This window comes from Copidosoma floridanum, unplaced genomic scaffold (assembly GCF_036245765.1).
Source record: "Copidosoma floridanum isolate Cflo_tuat_1 unplaced genomic scaffold, Cflo_Japanese_pri ptg000021l, whole genome shotgun sequence".
Taxonomy (NCBI): Eukaryota; Metazoa; Arthropoda; class Insecta; order Hymenoptera; family Encyrtidae; genus Copidosoma; species Copidosoma floridanum.
Genome location: NW_028321898.1, coordinates 29,916,414 through 29,936,915, shown reverse-complemented (window position 1 = coordinate 29,936,915; position 20,502 = coordinate 29,916,414). Strand labels below are relative to the sequence as shown.

Here is a 20,502-nt window from a genome sequence, read left to right as displayed (position 1 = left end):
GATCATTTACTTATAGAAAAAAAATTCTTAAAATTTTGCTTGATTTTTTTTGGTTCCAATTATTGAAAAAACTAGTTCGTCAGAATACTTGTATTAAATTGTGAAAGATGTATTAATTCTACCAAATATTGCAAACAACACAATTTAGTCACCACTCATGTACTTACTATTCTAAATTACATCATGCAAATAAAAAAAGTGTTAAAAGGAAGATTAATCGTGAATTAGTGGGCGTGTGGTATCAACAAATTTCTACGGGACAGCTGATACAGTTAACAACTGATGTCTGAGCCATAAAAGCCAATATCGGTATTTCACCCTACCCCTAAATTGTATGTACCAAAACAAAATCTCCCACCACCTTTTCACTGACACAATCATTTAAATACCGATTTCCATTTTTTTTTTTTTTTAGTCAATTAATTTTTAAACTACGATTTTAAAACAACTTTTTCACTGAGCCAAATAAAAAAAAAAAAAAAAAATAGTAAACTACCCGTTGAGCGCGAAATTGGTGGTTTTTTAATTTTACAAGAAACAAAAAGTTTACCCCAACTATCCCGTAAATCAAAGGAACTTGGTACTCTCCGTGAAAATACCACACTGTGAGCACGCAATAATCTAGCAGATCGGCATACAACGGGTCGGACAAGTGCAGTTCATAGCGCAGTTCATCATTACATACGCTATCGATGTGTAATATGTGATGGGTAAATCAAATGCCCACGCGTAGCAACGTTGCCATTGCGTTGTAGTGTAAAGGTTGACGCTAAAGAGGACGCAGCACAAATTACCTTGGGCGGTCTCCAGCCGCAGCCCGCCAGTGGAAGACCGTCGGGTCCCACGGGACATGGGGCGTCAAGTCCTGGCACGCCCTGCTCGCCTTTGTTGCCCTTCTCGCCGCGCTTGCCGCGTTTGCCCTGTGGTCCCTGGAAACGTGCAAGCCTTGATTGCGCGTCTACGCCGGGGCATTATCGCCCTGCAGCCGCTTCGTTCGTTCAACCGGCTACCCTTTCTTTTTTTTTTTTTTTTTTTTCCACCACTTCCCCATTTCGATTATTTGATTGCAGTCGCGAGATCAACGCGAGATTATCCACGATAACATTGTTTTATTGGAATTTCGAACTGTCAAAGACGAAAGTACTTTACATCAGACGTGAATTTATTAGCTCAATCGATTCCAGTATTACCAATGAATAATTTAATTTATATAGTGATACGAGTTGCGGATCTCGCGCGAATTCGCCGACCAGCAAACAAATATTCATGTATAGTTACCAAAAACGAAGAAGAAAAAGTTTGGGCGTGTGTGCGTGCAGTTGAAGGCCAAGCTTGGTTAGATGCAGATAAGGGTGTGTTTAATCGTAGTAGGAATGGGGAGGAAAAAAAAAAAAAATCAGTCGACTGTTGTTACGATGTTATTTGATGCACAATGAATTCCAGCACAGCAAGTTGATGGGATATCCAAGAGAAGAGATGCGTGAAAGACGATGCATGATTATACGTGTATGTAAAATTTTTCGTGGCGATTTTTATTTGTTGCAGTTAACGTTACAGCTGTGCTCGCATGTTTTTTTTTTTTTTTTTTTTTTTTTTTTTCTTCATCATACAACATAAAATCTGTTGCACACAAATCGGACGGACGATGAAATTCATCGCGATTTCTATAGTGCTACTATATACTCCGAATGGTAGGCACTGGTGGCAGCAATATAACACACCGTACATCAGCGAGTGCTGCGTCGTTCATGCGGATTAACTTTTTTTTTTTTTTTTTTTTTTTGTTTCGGGGGAAAACAACCATCATCCCCCAGGGAGTTTTTGTCTCTACGTGATCTAATTAGAGTGCGTCCCAGTACTTTTTTAAATATTATTTTTATGCTGAACCCAGATACTTACAGGATCGCCCTTTAGTCCCGCGTCACCTTTTGGTCCCTGCAATGTAGGCGGCAGAAATGGTTTTGGTATTAGTATTTCTCGCTTCGGGTCTTCTAATTGGGATTCACGGGAGTTGTATAGGATGTGATATAAGGTAATACTCTTGTTCAATTGCATGCATTTGACAAGCTTTTTAAACTATATGGATCTATTTTCTTTTTTTTTTTTTTCGTTCAATGTGGGAAAATAAACTTCTTTAGTACTACAGGTAATTAAAAATTGTGTTACGATACCACCAACACCATGGGTCATATATACCTCAGAACCCGGAATCCCGTCAGTTCCCTAGAAAGGTGGAAATTTCAGTAGCTCAGTTTTAGTCGACAACTACAATGTTATTGTATTTTACACCAAGCAATGAGTATTCACAAAATAATGTTAATCTGTAAACGATGTTAGAGTACAACAACGACAATAAAATCAAATGGTAACGCTACTCTAGTGCGCGCACCCAACAATCACAAAGGTTTATCGTTGTTGTGGCTACGAGAAATCAGTTCAACTAGGCGCACTGCACAAAAACAAAAAAAAAACAAAAATCAAGTGAAAAATAGATAGTGCGTGTGTGTACTTACGGGCAAACCCGTTTCTCCTCGTTCTCCTTTTGTACCAGGCTCGCCTTGGGCTCCCTAAAAGAGCGGAAGAAAAAAAGGACAAGTTAATGCGAGAGCGCCGAGTGTTTCGTAACGAGAAAGCCGTGTAAACGTCGATGCTTACCTTCATACCGTCTAATCCAGGTGGGCCCTGAAAGGTAGAGAAAACCAGGTGAAATTCGACGAAAAAATGGATAGGACGCGGGTGCCGGGACAGATAAACTACTGTGTCGGATGTATTTCCCGGTTACCTTGAATTTTTTTTTTTTTTTTTTTTTTTTTTTTTTTTTTTTTTTCGGTCAAAAAAGTAGACAGTGCATAACCAACTGATAGAGACGTATGCGATGCAATAGTTTTTTTTTTTTCGTGGTAGAATAAATGAGTAGGAAGAAAGATAGCAAAGATTCGTATCAACAGCTCTAGTGGGACGTTTAAGACGCCCTTTTTTACTACAAATCTACGTCTATGTGTATAGGCAGACTAGAGAGCCGGTCAGCTAAAGAGAGTAGCGGATTTTGCGAGAACAAACAGCACGTGGATGATAGATAAGAGATGGATGTGAGAAATTCGAAGCTACATGGGAAAATAGTAATACGATGATGGAAAAAAAAGTAAGAGAGTAATTTCGGTGGTGACGAGAGATGATGCGTTTATCCAGTGCTTTTATCACAGGGACAAAGAGTGTATATACCTTACGATATACAAGAATTAAGTTTTCTTACGTGACTGGTGCTTTTTTTATTTCGATCGTAAGACAATATAAAGAAGATATTGCGAAATGTTGAATAAATTACGCGATTTTGTATAGTTTTGTGAGAAAAATCATGCATAATGAGGCCGAAGGAGAATTAATGAGTGTCTAAAAAAATGAAAAAAGTAGTAACAGAGCATACAAGGTAAAAGTCACAGGAAAATAAGACGCGCAAAATGAGAAATAATGATTTTTTTCGTCTACAGACTACCGTTTGTAGCGAGAAAATAAAGTATTTGGGTTTCACCTGGGAAAGAATCATCGCAACTTCGGACTAGTTATTTTCCTTCCAAATATTCTCTACATGTTATGATGAAAATATTTTTTTTTTCGCTTTTGCGATTATAAAACTTCATGTTGAATCTTACGCTCGTGGTCGCAGCAAATGAACACGTGCTCGATCCGTATGGTTTTGTTTATTTATTTATTTATTTTTTATCTTCATTTATGTGGCTTTTAAACTTAAAATCAATCGTAATGTTTTTTATGAACCAAATAAAAAGAACAATTGGATCAACTGATAAAAAAAAGTAAAATCAAATCAAATCTGTTGCAGAAAAAAATTGTTTTATGGTTGGCGCTGACTTGTATCAGAACAAAATGCAAAGCTGATCATGTATTTTTTGGCTGCTAAAAGAAAAGGAGAGTAAAGGAGAAGAAAACAAAAAAAAGTAAAAAATAAAGGTAAAAAATTATAGAAATAAGGTATGTGAGAGGTTAAGCATCATTAGGGTTCTGTTATAAAAAGCAATAAGGCCTCAGGCACATGCACATTCTGTTTATTAATCAGGACATTGTTTGAAACAAAAGTTCATAATTGCGATGTCTCGTTTTCCTCCATCCCACACATCATTTTTTTTTTTTTTTTTTTTTACTTTCTAGTATCTCTTTTTTTTATTTCGCATACTTTTATGCTGATAATAACGAAGTACGCCGTTAGATCATTTCGAGATTCATAGTAGTTTCTTCGGAAAACGCTTGCGCATAAATCATCATTTAATTAACAAACATACATAGGTCGAGGGTAATGTCGTCGTGTGTCTTTCTAATTGTTATTCGAGGATTTTCTTTTCCTGGAGTCTTCTAAAGTCGCACATCCTCTTCGCTTCTTATCCTCCTTACGCCGATTATCCCTAAAATCCTTAATTCTACGTTATCCTACGGCGATAATTTTAGTTTGATTACATTACTCTTAAGTTCATTTTTTACAAATTCGGGCCTATCAAGTCCGACAGTGCCTTCGAACATCATCACTCAAATTCCGCTGACAATTTTCTTTTGCTCTCGAATTTTCTAGCCTAATCGGTTTAAGTACTTAAATTACAATTAACATTACAGAACTGCGTACGAGATTCCCGCTCCTTCGTCGATACATTTTTAATCTCATTTTGTATATTATGTACAAAGCCAATTTTTCTTTTTTCATCCGTGCACACTTTTTACCTCTACATGACTACGTTTCTGGATTTTTTGTATTCCAACACCACAGCTTGTTTTTTATGTTTAAAGGGATCGTGTGGATGTTAATAATTAACCAGTGCAAATTTTCATCACACAACACTTTGATTTTAGGGTGAATCTGTTTTGAAATATTGGAAATCTAAATTGACTTAGGCGCTGTCATAAATATTCATGATAGTACTTGAATAATTTTTGTCCAAACAAGTCCAAATTCATACAATCTATCATATTTTATCACAAACAATGGAAACTTTGTGAAAAAATATTTGATTTAATTTTTTTTTTTTTTAATGTATAATTTAATAGCTTCAAGTGTAACTTTGTTTGTGGTAAATGTTATAAAATTCTAATTTTTCAGAAACATTGGAGGGTTGAAATTTATTTAAAACGGAGAAATTATTAAATAAAAGATGCGATAATTAAATAGTGGCAAAGATGTCAGATAAAAAATGAGCTGATATTTATGCGCCTATTTCAATATAGGTTTGAGGGGTCAACCAATCGTTATTCTTAATTTGATTAAAGTACTCCAGAAGAAATTTTTAAACTCATTCCTTTTAGAAAAATTTGGCACACCTTACGAAAACAGCTATATTTTTGCTAAAAAAAAATTACGGTTCGCTGGTGTGAGCTTTTGAGATCAATGTGAAATTTTCCATATTATTTGTTAAGTAATTTTCATTTTGCCAATAGCTCCGCGTGAGAAGTACACCGATTTCGAGTATGCAATAGTTTTTTAAATTTATTTTTCAAGTCGCCATTCCTGTGTGATTCAATTGTATTCGAAAAACAGGTAGTTACTCTAGAAGGTTTCCAATCGTTTGTTAACAATTTTGTAGTTTCAATTATTAAATAATATGAGAAAAAAATCATCTTGTCTTAAATTTTTCAACTTGTGGTATTGAAAAATTTCAAATATTATCGACTCTTTATACTGGTATTGTAACAATAACAATAATTTTAAAAAAGTTGTACTGTACCTTGCATTTTTTGTCTTTGTATCCATGAACTGTTAATTAATATCTTAGTAAAAAGATAATGAGAATGGCGTCTTAAAATTACATAAAATCTGTATCATATAATACTTTTGTGTACCACGATTCTTTTACAATTTTCAATTGTCTTTCTCTTCAATACTGTATACTGTAATTTGATATTTCTGCATTTTAGCGGGTTATTCGACCTTCCAACCTGCACTGTCTATGATCAGGAGATCAACATTTTATTTACAAGTGGAAAAAACTAGACTCACGCTTGTCAAGTTGCGAAGGTCAAACTTGAGGAGGAAACGAAAGTCTTTTAAATGCTTTTTTAGTATTTTTTTTTTTCAATTTGATTTATTTTTGAATATGAAAATTGCAATTTTCGTCAGCTCCCAAAGTTACGAAACTTGTTTTTTATTTGAAAAAAATGTTGTAACACCAAGTATGTTGACACTACTTGTTATCTTTACTACTTTTCAAGTGTATGTTCTAAAAATACGTCAAACATCAAGGCGTAGACATGTATATCATTAAAATAACAGCCGATGCTTCTAAAGAAATCAACGGTGAAAGTCCAACTGCAATGGCAGTGCAGTTATGAAATACAAAAATATATTTTGATAATTATCAACTAAACTCTTGTACTGAAAAACTGTACTTTTCCAAAAATTACTTATTATTTACAAGTAGTTGTAAATTTCAAGAATTTTATTTAATATCCATTTTTTCCACCAAGTATAATATTGTGTATTAATGTTGGCTTCAAACACTATTTGACAGTTACAACATTTTAAACACATCAAAAATCTACGTTTGCGCGTTCATGATATTATTTTGTTTCTCATGAAGAACTTTTGAAAATATATTATTGATTTCAGCATGTGTATAAAAAACATGGCCATTTCCTTTTTTTTGAATTATTTTATCATTTCTCAACGAAAACTAAGCTCAATAAAACATGCTATTATAATTTTTTTTTTTTTTTTTTTTTTTTTTTCATTTACATTTTATATTAACGTTTAATGAAATATTGGCAAATATTCAAAATAATTTAAAAAATGACAAACAACTATGGTGTTCTGTTGAGCTTAGGTTCGAAGATATGGATAATTTTTTTTGCTTAAATTTAAATATCTTTGTATGAATACATTCAACTGGTTTCCTGTTTCTACTATCATCATAAACACATTATCGCATGCAAGGCGTTATTTTATATCGTTTATACGCAGAAATCGGCGTGTCTTTCCTATGACAATATTTTTTCTACCAATACCTACATTTTCCTCCTCATTTTTTAATAAAAATCATTTAAATGATTTTTCGGGGTGATAAATCAGCTAATGAGAGTATATAAAACATTAGGAATATACTCGATTCCGAAAAATTCTTAATTATGTTATCATTTTAAACTTACTACGATGATTCGACAGTTTTAATAACAATTGAACGCTTCAAAATTATTGATATTATATATGTATTTTGAAGTACATAAATATCCACGGTGTTAAATTGCTTAAAGCATGAATAATATATATTTAATGTTTACCGCATCATTGACCAAATCGTTACATCATACAGTGATTAAGTAGTAATTATATCGGTGAAAAATATACAATTTTTGTATATATAATTAGATTACGAATACCTAATGATAATGTTAAGTCGGATACAAACATTATTAAAACCTATCTAATTAAAATAAAATCAACTGATCTTTAGTCCATAAGTGATTATAATTTAGTTTTCAAATTACTATGTAAAAGAAACTAAAAATTTCTATCAAAGCAACTTCATAACAATGAGATAATTCTAATCTATAATTTTCATTTACAAAAATCTAATTTGTTTCATAACATATATTATATTATAGGTAATAACTTTTGTTTCAACTGTAAGTACAGTTGAACGAAAGATTATTCCGATTTTTTTTTTTTTTTTTTTTTTTCATCAAATGAAACTACAAACAATTTTTTGATAAAAATACGTGATCCTTTCGATCGAGTGGTAAGGCAGACACGCCAATTTTCACGAGATTCACAAATATCTTAATCGAAAACTAGCGCGGCTTACACATAATTATATTTATGTATACGATTACGGAATCCGTGACAAAATATATATTCGACGCATCCAGAGATGCCGGAGGGGTTTTTATTCTTTGCGTTAATGCTTGGACTTGGATTATACAGAGGAAAAACGCTTTCTCTCTCTCTCTTTCTCGTTTGCTCGTTTGACAAACACGTGCTTAAAGATTATTAGGCTCGAGACGCATGTGTTTCGTTACTTTTTTTTTTTTACTTTTAAAATATTTTTGTTTGTGTATGTATATTCAGAGATCAGGTTCTTTGCGCCTGTCCGCAAAGTCCTGGCTGGTCTGCGTTAGATAGGTTATTGTCGGTTATCTTTGTAGTACCTATCCCATGTTAGTCGTTAGTCGGATCATCACCACGCGCCAACCTGTGTTTTTTAAGCCTATTATTAATAAAGTTTAGAATTTCGTTAAGCTACTCTGTTTTTTTTTTCTAATACAACACAGTGACGTTTCTAATGCCAATAGTTGATTTTTATGCATTTACTATAACTTAGGCTCACGTAATAATAGTTTATTCGACATTACGCTTTCATTTTATGTGTAATCTTAAATTGACATCGAAAAGTCACTGTGGGAGTAACTAAGAATCTTATTGCGGGTAATCTGCTTGTTACAAAATCATTAGATAATGTATATGTCTATTTTTATTAAAAGGATAATTCATGATAAATTATAATTAAGCATCAACTTGGATTATTTAGAACGTTAGAACGTAATTAGCACACTTTTTTATTTAACAGAGTATCAAATGTGAAATAATTGGTGACCACATAAATTTTTTTCACAGTGTTGGTACCATCAGATTTTTAAAACAAATGTTCATTAGTTCGTAACTTAATATTGAGTAACAAGATGAATGATAGTTTAGAAAAAGTGTTCTAATTTTTTAACTTATGTGTTGAAAATTAACTTCTTAAAAAACCGCAAGAATACCCTTAGTTATCCTTATTTTCGAATATTTTACAAGTTTTTCTACGTTGCGTGAAAAAGCAGCTAATGAATTTTTACTAATTACAAAATGAAAGCATAGTTATATGATATGAAACAATCATTTGACGAGCCAATGTTGTATTTCAAAGAAAATATTATATATTTATTCATTTTTTAAATTTTATTTACATACAGTCTCCTTGGTGGATTCAAATAATAATACATAAAAAAAGAAAAGGACTCTTTAATCTTTATATCTATGCATACAAAATAATAATAATAAAAAAACTCGATAAAAAATCTTGGGTTGTGTAAATAAATAAATTGTAAGTTCAAAGAGTTTCCTCCGACCATGGATACCATATTAACTTATCACGAATTTGGAATAATATTACCTTGGGTGAAAGTTAATTAAGTAAAAGAACTTTCGAAAGATATGTACAATTCAAACTTGATGATGTGAATTTCCTATTAATCGCGGAATAAAATTATCTGTGAATACGACACCATAGAGTCGTAAAGAATTGATAGTTCAAGAACAGCAACAACAATCAGACTTGTTTTGATTATAGACGTGAATGTGATAGTTGATCAATATGTCTCACGCAAAAAAATTATTTCTGCTTCCAAAAGTCATGTAAACTGAGGATGATCACAAAAACACCAAAAACTACGTTGATTAGTTTTCTTAAAGAGATGCAAGGTTGTGTAAAATAAAATTTTAAACCACGACGATCGATCGTAAGGTATTTAAAAAAATGTTTATGACACATCTATTTCATATGACTTTGTAAGTGTAAAAGTTTTTAAGATTGCAGATAACGTTTATATATACATATATTCCATAATACTATCCAAATTTAAAATGATAATCTACCATTTGTTATTTATTCATTTGTTGACTGTCGAGTATGAGTCAAAGCAATGCAATACTGTAATTCTCATGTCAGCATCTAAATTTTCAATTTTCAGTTGAGGTACTCTTACATCTCTTTAACGAAAATCCTAACGTTAGACTAAAGTTTTCCGTGACTGCGCGAGATTATCGACATTGTGAACTGTTCAACTTTTTTACACTGAACGACCGATTGACGAAGGCATATATAATTGTCATGGCTACAAACGAGTGTTCCTCGATCTTACCATGGTGCCTGGTTTTCCTTCTCCTGGCCTCCCTGATTCCCCTCGAAGTCCCATCGGTCCCTGAAAAAAAAAAAAATTAATTTTTTTGATGAGTGTATTTACGTACGATTTACTTAACTCATCTATAACATAAGGGAATCAGCATAATTTTTCTCGATTATTTTAACTGAAGGGTATGAGCATATTTTTTTTTAAACAAAACTTTGTCCATGCAGACCAAAACCAAACAAAATTGGGCTTAACTTAAAATGATTAATCGTTACTAGTCGTCAACAGTCATTGTCATAGTCATTGCTTACAGTTTACTGTATAGGGATTTAAAAATTATTAAAATTTTGTATATTACGGCAGATGCACTATCAGTATGCATAACAATTAAGTTACTTGGAGTCTTCGAGTTAATTTTTTTGTTCACTATCAAGAGACCATGAATTTACTGTCGATAAATTAATTATCCTTCAAAAGATCGTAAAGCTCTACCCATCTGCTGGGCATCCGTATAATGGTAATTGTTTGCCGCTGGTTGACTACATTTACTTTGGCATTCGAAACTTTAATGGCAACATCTAATTAGCGAAGTTTCAATGGTGATTGATGGCTATTGTATTACGTCGAAGTTGTATTTACTCGACGATAATGAGTAACCGAAGTAGACCAATGGAAATTCTGATTAGTTATCGATCTGCATCAAACATTCATTCTAACAAGCTTCGTTCAAGATCAATTAAAACTTTAGATTTGGTGCTGGCGGTATTTAAAATTGTGGTAAAAATACACCCACTTAGAAAAGTTTTGTGCAAATATAAATTAACCATTAAATGTTTGGACGTTCTTTCCATGGTAAAATTTTTATAATACGTTTGTATACATACCGGAAGTCCCATGGGGCCAGGATCACCTTTTGGACCCTTTTCACCCTGAAAAATAGAAAAAAAAACACCATAACAAAATTTTCAATCATTTTTTTTTTTTATTTTGCCATTGATTGTTTCTTTGATTTTTTGTAATAGTGCGCAGTTTGGAGCAGCTACAATGGAAAGAAAAGTTAAAATTATTACTGACAGGGTCGCCCTTAGCTCCATCACGCCCTCGGTCTCCCTTAATACCGGGAGGACCTTGGAGTCCTGGTGAGCCTGCAGGTCCTGGTGGTCCAGGAGGTCCCATGATCTGGAAAGGAAGTTTTTTTTTCAAATAAGTAGTAATTTTTATTTTTCATCACTTTATTTTTAAATGAAACATAAACGAATTTTGAAAAAATGAATTTATATAAAGTCTTTGGTTTGGTAAATCTAGATACAATTTTTTTCTAGACAAACACTTAGGAACATAATTACTAGAATTAGCTTAGAAATTGAGAAATTAACAGAGCCTCAACTTTTGTTCAAGTACTTATATCTATTGTTGGTACGTATCTTATATATTTTAAAAATGATTGAAGTTATGTAATTACAATAACAACCCAACTTACATATGAACCCGTCATTTCACCAGCATTCACTTCAAACGTGCTGTCACCCTAGATACATAAAGTTAAAATTAGTTTTGAAAAAAAGTGAATTTTTTTTTTATTCTTAAAGCTCGAAAATTATTCATAAGTAGCGATTTTTATTATTATTGTTATTTACCTGTCTCCGCCTTAATTTTTTGTATTTCTGTTTATTCCAGTCCAGAGAGTCATGCAAAAGAAATCAAAGTTTAAATTTTTGATCGCAAATAATCGTAAAGGTAATCAACTATTAGATGATTCGACCTACCGATTCGCCTTTGTCGCCCTTGTCGCCTTTTTGGCCTGGGTATCCCTAAAAATCCCAATTAAACGAGATTTATTAGTTTAATTTAAACAACAGTTTACAAATTTTGTTATCGAGTGTTCACTGTTTCCATAGTCTTGGTGTATTTATAGTGATATAAACATGTAAAATTGAAATATAAAAGTATTACCTAGCACACAAATATATTTTTATTCAAATTGAAGATTATTATACTCAAATAACAATTTTAAGCGAGCAATTGAGAAAAAATTAATAGTTGTGCTCACCGGCGGTCCAGGTAAACCAGGAGGACCCATAAGTCCTGGAGGCCCAATATCACCATAATCTCCCTTTTCTCCTTTCGTTCCAGCAAGACCCTAAAAATGGTTTACTCGTAAGCAGATTCAAGGTTTGAATTGCAAAAACTTGGACCATGACTAAGTTGTAATATACTTTAGAAAATGAAAAACTAGAGTTTCAGCGTATACAACATACACGTTGCACGTAAATTACGATCGTTGCGATGCGGTGATATATAACGATATAATATACTATTTTACATGAATCCGAAGAGTGGGAGAAAAACAGCATTTTGATAAAATGAGAAAGATAAAAAATGAGATGATACCCCATGGGGATTTGGTACCAACCTCATGGGGTATCATCTCATTTGATTCAACGATTCAATTAACGAGAAGATGTCGTTTTGGATTAAATTATTGTCTTTCGAACAAAAAACTAGTCCTCTATTTTAAATTTAAAGAACTGACGGAAAATTAACTATAGTCGACCGATTATACGTTCGAAAGGGGTAAGTCATGCTAGTATCATCAAGTAATGAAAACACCTCATATTTTCGAATTCTCATCAGACCATAAAATATTCTTTGTTAGAAAAATAGCAGTTCGACTACTAAACTTACAGGTAATCCAGGAGGTCCTTGGATGCCGGGCTCGCCGTTGAGCCCGTCGGCACCAGTCAACCCTGGCGTTCCAGAGTCTCCCTTAGGACCTGCAATTCATAAGCAAAAAACACACCAACATTCAGAACTCGTGCGTCAAACGTATGGATAAACTATTAAGTGCTTAAAACAAAAGCTTCGGTAATATAGTGACATGTATTGTTACGCCAAAGCATCGATTCATCCTCCAGCAGAGTGTAGAGTAGAACCTGTAAACGACAACAGCTTGATGCGAGATATGCGGTGTATACGAAGGAAAAAAAAAAAAAAAGAAAAAACTTGGGGCGATATTATCTTTCAACGACCAACGGTATACTTTGATATTTATAGAGATAAACGTATACATCCATAGTTAACGATATAACATAATATTATGATCACAAACAAGGAGTAGAGCGAGGTAATGCATGTTTTATATAGCCCAGCCACCAGAGCGACAATAGAGACTGTATAAGGATACCATACTGCGATTACGGACTTATAGGCTGGTAGTGCGTTTTCTACCTTGCAGGCCTCGCTCGCCCCTCGAGCCCTGAAGTCCTGGGGCACCGTGCTCACCCTTTGGGCCTCGCATCGTCAGGCTGCCATCGCGGCCTCGGTCTCCCTACAATCATTACAGAAGGCTTCGCACTTTTTTTTTTTTTTTTCACCTCTCCGGACACCACGGCTCTCTCCCCTTCTTTTTTTGTGAGCTACGAGTTTGGACGCCTTTTATCCTTTCGGCATCCTTCATTGTAAGTACTTGTTTTTTCGGGAGTGTAGGATTTTTTACGGTTTTTCATGGAGTTGTGTGCATTAATTGTACCAATATACATATATACAATATCTAGGTAAACTAAAATAATTATATACAACGAACACTGTTGCTAGAAAAAAAGAGTGTATTGATAAACATGAAATTTAGTAAAGTGTTATGGATGCGAACAAGTGGCTTATGAATACTCTACTTGGATTATTAATATGTATACGAATTGAAGTCAATGAATCCAAAAGGTGATGAAATTCTAATTTTTAATTTCTTTCTGATTTCATTAATATCGTAACACGTTACAGTGTTTAAATACATACACAATGCTTACAGTGATCGACAAACGAAGTATCGACTATGCGTGAAATGTTTCAATAATGTCACACGTTTTTCATGACTTTTAATAACACTGCAATCATTGTGTACTTATGTTAACCAATTGGTTTATTTGAAAAATTCATACATTTCCAAAATTTCAAAATCTACTTTAGTTAATCAAAACAGTACAACTAAATACGACAGTACATTTTTATTGTTACGTGTTTTTCATACGTTATAAAAATTTAGGTACAAAAAACCAAAACGTGTATGTTAAATCACAGCAACAAAAAAAAATAAATAACCACCAGTTAAAACATGCTCATCCTCTTAATTACATATGTCTAATAAATGTTACAACATTACAATATTTTACAGTAAAAGAAATGTACACGTAAACATATAATTAATACAGTTACAACAAACCATACCTGACTCGGACGTTTCCAGTTCACATCGACAAGGACTATAATCCATTGGAACAACGATTTTCGCAAAATTCGCAGTTGATCATATTGGAATTGAGTAACGCGGAAAATGCCCGATTCGAGTACAGTAAGTTGTTGTCATTAGAAGGTGCGTCAAAACGAAAATATTAATACTTACGGAAAAATGTGACGCAAAGAAGAAGAAGAAGAAGAAGCCAAGAAGAGCCTCCCCTCGACATTTATAGCCCTCGAGGTGGATAGTATAGGTAGCGGCGTAGCGGCGCGTTGGCGTATTAGTGGATTAGCATGTTGGGTCCAACGACAACTTACGAGAGGCGCGCTTTAAAGGAGACCGGTGTTGGCGTGCGATGGTGGTAATATAGTTGTAAGTGGGTGGTGTTGGTTGTTGGTGGTATGGGTGTTATACATAATGTACATGTTTGCTACGTAAACACAAATTAGTTGCAAAGAGACAGAGAGAGAGAGAGAGACCCAAAACTATGTACATATCTACGAGTCCCGAGGAATGGCCAGGAGCTCAGCCCCAGCATCCTTGAGACCCTTTGCGTGGCTTTATACCTTCCACTAGCAGTTTGTACTGATCGTACGCGTATTATACAAAAGCTCAAATTATTTATGTACACTTTGTATGCTAAATACAGCTTTTGCTCGCACGTGTGTGCGTGGGTACGTGCGTGTATATATTGTATACAATCTCCGTTGATTTGTAATTGCTATATTTTATATAGTAATAATACTTTGACACGTGAAATTTTCCAGAATTTGTCTAAAATTGAAAAATCAAGAAAAAATAAAAAACATAATAGCCGACGCGATAAAAGTATAAAAACAATAGACCCACACACACACGTAAGTGCTCGAAGGGCAAAAAAAAAAAGGTGAGGTACTCGGAGCAGAGATCGAGGTTTTTCTTGCGCGTACTTTTTTCCCCACTCCTCTCGTGGGTGCATGAAACAAGGAGCCAAGGGAGATGGTGACTGCCGCGGTATCTCTACGCTTGGACGCTGATGGCGAAAATAAAAGAGACGCTCCGCGGGCGAGCTCTGCTCTTGTCGTCCGTGATTAATCGCTTGTGATCTTAATGATCGCGTGTGCGTTCATATATATACATTTGCCTCGTGCTTCCGAACTGCCGGGGTTGTCATTATTTTTGTCTTCGCGAGCGAGTATTTGACGCATTTTTTTTTTTTTTTTCAGCAATGAAAATTCTTAGATTTTTTATCATTAAAAAAAAGGTTTAGGCACGTATACGCACGTTTTTATCGTTGTATTGTTTGTGAAACGACATCATTTGATTTTCAACACAAACGAGGCCAACTTATATTCGTTTTTATAGATGTTGCATATTCATCAAGCAATACTATAATTTTTTTTTTTCCATTAAATGCAAAACAAAAAACCTTGTTCTCTGCTCAAAGTGGTCTCGTGTTAAAGCTACACTTTTAACATGGTTATCATAGACAATACTTACGCGCGATGTTATTGCAGAGGCTCAGGCACGTCGTGATGGTAGTAGTGGCGGTAGTGGTAGTATTAACAGTGGGCTATAGTATAGTGATAGTGGGTTTATCGGTGGTCGTAACGTTTTGTCTGTCAATTTTTTTTTTTCACCTAAATAAAAAAAAAAATTCGAGGGACTCATTCGCACGACAAAAAAATCACTGCACGCACTGCCGTGGCTTTACAAAGCCAGTCATATTTTCCTCCATTCCACCCCTCCAAAAAAAAAAAAAAAAAAACTATCGTTCACGATCGTCGTCGATTGTTTTTATAATCGATCGAGTGTGGTCGATGCTTGTGTATTATTTTAATGCTCAGGTATACGCATGACTAAACATCGCTCGATGTACTTGGGTATTTTTTTTTGTCCCAACACATTTCATCTACAGTACCTTGAGAAAAACGAAGCGAGAATGAGGGAAAAAAAAAACAAAAAAAAAAAAAATATGGAACGAGCGATATACGTGTTATTTGCTGCCACCAACGTTTGCTTTTGTTTGCTTCTTTACTTTACTTTTTCGCTTCTTCGTTTGTTTTTGGTCTATCGTTTTCATCGCACTCGATTCCCTGCCTGTTTGCCACAGAGAATTTGATTTTTCGCTTCTTCTTATACTCTCTAAATATTTACACAGCTATATGCATATACACGAGAGAGTGCGAGAGCAGGTAAACAAGAGAAGCGAAGCACATAGGGAATGGATGTTGCTCGCACATACAAAACGAACGGAAGGATGCAAGAGGGCGCGCTATCAACTCATCGATTCGTAATGCTCATTGCGTGCTCGTATAAATTTTTCGCGACAGTCGACAAATGCCGGGCGTAGGGGGGAGGGGAAGAAACAAAGCCAAGCCACCTGCGGGCGAGCGAGAAAAAAATAAAATAAAGAATCGCGAGTTTATCAAGTCCGGTGAGCAGAAAAAGCGTACGCGACTGGGAGAGACGTAGAATCGAATGGGAGGGAAAAAAAATGTAGGTATATATATCCGAGGCAGAAGAGAGAGAGAGAAAAAGCTGGAGAGCAAACGCGAGACAGATGAAGATTAAGTGTCGCGGAAAGCCAGCATCGGTGGCAGTGTAGTAGCAGCGAGCCGGAGGGAGGATCGAATCAAATGTCCGATCTCGTGTCGGATCTCATCGTGCGGCTATACGTGTCCTCCCCGTGCGAAGCTTTTTTTTTTTTTTTTTTTTTTTTTTTTCCTTCATGCTGCGACTCCGACGCGCGCGAGCCATGCACGTGATCTTCATTCCAACGACGCGCGCGGCAGTCTTGACAAATGTTTTATTAAAGCCGTCAAATGATGCGGGGATGAGCGCGCGCATTTGCAAGTAAGGGATGCGGAACTGTGCAGAGATTTTTTTTTTTTTTTAATTGAGTGCACAGTTGAATTAAAAACATCCACGAGTGTGGAGGTGAGAAATTTGCTGCTGTTTACGCAGTCTATAATATAGGGTTGAGATCGAATATATGCGAGAAGTGAAGCTCGTGCGTGAAGTTTTCCCCGATTGGGACTCGCGAAAGTGGGATTTTTACTTGATGCAGTCTGGAGTTTCGAAAATTTCCGCTTCCGTCGACTTTTCGCTCTGTGCTCGCGGAAGTTTGTAACCGCCAACAATAGCGAGTTTCGACGATCCAGCCTAGTTTTGCCGGAATTCAGAATGAGAAAAAATTGGGTGCTCGCTTCCAATGTATGAAATTGAGCTATTCGAAATTTTATCTCCAGCTAGAAATTTTCGAATGTTTGTTTGAACGCGTCAATTGTCTTACTTACTTGTTTCGAGATGTATATATTTATGTATGTGCAAAAGATTAGATTCGTGATTAATGGATACTTATCGTACTAAAAGTTTCATGCGTATACTGTTGCAATAATTACCATCACACGTTAATTTCCAACTATTTACAAAAGCAAAAATAAACTACAGTGCAACATTTTTACAGGTCATGCTATCTAAATTTGTCACTACCATGCACATTTAATTGTTCATTGTTTTTTTTTTTTTTTTTTTTTTTTTTTTTTGAGGAAAAATTTTTAGGAACAAGAAGATTGTGATATGGAAACGGATTGAAAGTTGCAGCAGATTTTTTTAGTGTTTACATGATGGAGATGAAAAAATGAGGATATCCTTCGGATAACCGTAAGATCGAAATATTGATTTATTGAAAAATATTCATTATCCTCGGTCTCGATGTTAACAAACAGCTTTTTCACAGATTATTTTTGCACTACAAAGGAAAAACAACATCGAATATGAATTAATCAATTTAATTACTCGAAAAAAGCTCGACCTCTTAAATCGATCAAGAAAACGTTGTTGAGGAGCATTGATTTTGATAAGGTACACCTTTGAAGAGGGAATAGATTCGCAAAAAGAAAGCAAATTCTTATTTTTACTTCAAAAATTTGAACGCTCGTCGATCTTCTTTACACACACGTCTTTGAAGACACATAAGCTCGAGTCTCAAATGGAGCTACGTTTAAAAACCAGTCGGTATTTTTGGATAAAATCTCCCTTGTAAATATATATTTTTATGCATCCGTGGAAGCTTCCTGTGCATTACTTGATTAATTCCATTCAAGACCTCCGTAAAATCGAGATCCATCGAGTATACGTACAATTCACTCGAGCAGTAACGAAACGAGTAGATTCTTTTGAATGAAAATTACTCGATGGATCCGAGTCGCTCGAAGGAACGAATTCCGTGCACGTATACACGAGTACACACCGGTAGATCTACGCTTGAACTTTGTGACGCCTTGAATAAAAATTTTTTCCCCCAAGCAATCACATCGAAATTGAATTTGACGAATTCTACCAGTTCCAACGCGATTTTGATCCATACCGGGGAACCGATTGTGAAATCGCCACACTTGGAATTACGGAGCATTAAATATGCCGATTGACGCGAGAAAAAGTCCTCCTCATTTTTTCACCGGGAGAAAAGTGCGAGGAAAAGAGGAAGGGGCACTTTGAAATTCAATTTTCACCGGCTTGACGTTTCGAGATGAGAGAAGGAGAAAACAGGCGTGCGAGTACTCATTACACGCGAGGAGGTCAGCCAGCCATCAAGCTAGCTAGTCAAGGACGAGTGGGCGGTGTGAAGTGCAGTACAGAGAGCAGGTCAAGTGGGTACAACGTGTGCAAGGGAGGGGTTGGGGGGAGGGAGGGAGGGAGGGCGGAAAAAAAAGCTCGTGAGTGAGAGAGAGAACTGATGGCCGGAGAGCTGGTGCTTACCTTCTTGCCGGGTTTGCCACGCGCGCCTCTCTCGCCGGGCGGGCCGGGTGGTCCGGCCGGACCGACGTCGCCCTTGTCGCCCTGAGGCCCTGCGCGTATCACCGCACATCAACAAACCAGTGTCACAAAAATAGAAAAAGAGAAAGAGAGAGAGAGAGAGAGAGAAATAGAGGGACAAGCAGAGGGGGCACGCTGGTACTTCTGGTATATGTATATATTTAATCAGCAGCGTTACAATTGTTTGTCGTGTGCTTTCTTTTCTTTGTACTTTTTTTTGTAGATATTTAGATTTGGGGGAACTTTCTTTGTGATTCTTTTTTTTTTTTTTGTTTGGAGTAGTGATAATTATTTGTTTGCCGAATTTCAATGCTGTAAATCCATATGAATGCGGGAAGATTAAAGAATTTAACACAATGGGAAGAGTAAAATTACACTCGTTTATAACATTGTTGAGTACATGTTTCGTACATCAAACCCGAAAACTGTTTTTTAACGTTTTTTATTTAATGTGTAAAGGTGTAACAGTTGTAGGTATTCGCGGCTCCCGGATAAATGCACATGGAAATTTGACAAAAAGAGAAGAGAGGCAAAAGATGGGTTGTATATACTTAATGTGTAAAAGGAGCAGCAACGTTTTGGGCATCCTCAATTTGCTTGATCAACTTTGAGCCGGGGCTGGCGAAAGTTTGCAATTCAAAGGGAGAAGCTGCGGCAGTGGTTGCGGGAGAAACAGCGCAACAATGGCAGCGAAAAACAACACGAAGTAGCACGAGCGTCGATGAACGGAGCCACTGAATCGCATTTACACGCGTAACCTGCAGCAAAGGCGGAAAAACTCATGGAGATGAACGCGTTTGTATGCACAAGCAGACGGACCCACGTTTTGTAGAAACACAAGGGCGGACTCAAACGAAAACGTGTATTTATTGTGAGTGAATTCACGAGAAGCTCGCGGTTGGATGTCTAGAAAGTTGAGGAAAACGTTTTGTAGAGGCTGGTCTGGTTTCACATCGTACAACGTTGAACAAAAATACACCTATTTTTTACTATGAAGTTAACTGAATTAGACCATCTGAAGTACATCGACTCCAAAACAGGCAAATTTGAAGAATTGCTCAAAGAATTGTTGTAGGAGTGTGACGTTGTTTCGGTACACTAAGACTATGAAAATTATGTCTTCGTCTACGTAATTGGAATAGATGACTAGTTTGTCTAGAGAATAAACCCTTTTGCGGAAATTGAGTTAAGATGAAAACTTGAGGGGGTGGGAGGAAAAAAAGAGAGAAAAAAGCTCTGAAAGGTGCATTAACGGGAGCGAAAAGTAAAACAGACATAAAGTGGCGTTCGGAGTGCAAACCGATCGATAATCACTGCGCAAATAAGTTGAGAGTCGCAATTGATCGTTGAAGAACTTTGCTGATTGACGGTGGAGTTTTAAACGTTAGAGGGAGGAGTTTGATTTAAAGTTCAAAGAGCACGAAAACCAATTATCTCATCGAATAGTTGGCGGTGCTGTGGCGAAATTTTTCAAATAGAGTTGGAGTGTTTTTGAAAAGCGTTCCACGTTTTTTTAGCTGGGTTTTTCTTTTTTACATTTTCAAAGTATAATTATTGAGATAATATCCAATAAAATTACTAAACATGAATAC

At 35.5% G+C, this 20,502-nt stretch overlaps 1 protein-coding gene across 1 annotated transcript in view; it reads right to left on the bottom strand.

Moving 5' to 3' along the window:
- The window catches only part of LOC106647824 (uncharacterized), a 263,442-nt gene that overhangs the window by 739 nt on the left and 242,201 nt on the right, over positions 1–20,502 (bottom strand). Inside the window, exons 11-23 of the mRNA XM_089594588.1 lie at positions 12,565–12,653; positions 11,930–12,019; positions 11,646–11,690; positions 11,517–11,543; positions 11,360–11,407; positions 10,954–11,058; positions 10,764–10,808; positions 9,892–9,951; positions 2,656–2,682; positions 2,514–2,567; positions 2,197–2,223; positions 1,900–1,935; positions 795–929 (exon numbers count right to left, since the gene is read on the bottom strand). Of these exons, the coding sequence (XP_089450714.1) occupies positions 795–929; positions 1,900–1,935; positions 2,197–2,223; positions 2,514–2,567; positions 2,656–2,682; positions 9,892–9,951; positions 10,764–10,808; positions 10,954–11,058; positions 11,360–11,407; positions 11,517–11,543; positions 11,646–11,690; positions 11,930–12,019; positions 12,565–12,653 (788 nt within the window). The remainder of the gene's footprint in view (positions 1–794; positions 930–1,899; positions 1,936–2,196; positions 2,224–2,513; positions 2,568–2,655; positions 2,683–9,891; positions 9,952–10,763; positions 10,809–10,953; positions 11,059–11,359; positions 11,408–11,516; positions 11,544–11,645; positions 11,691–11,929; positions 12,020–12,564; positions 12,654–20,502) is intronic.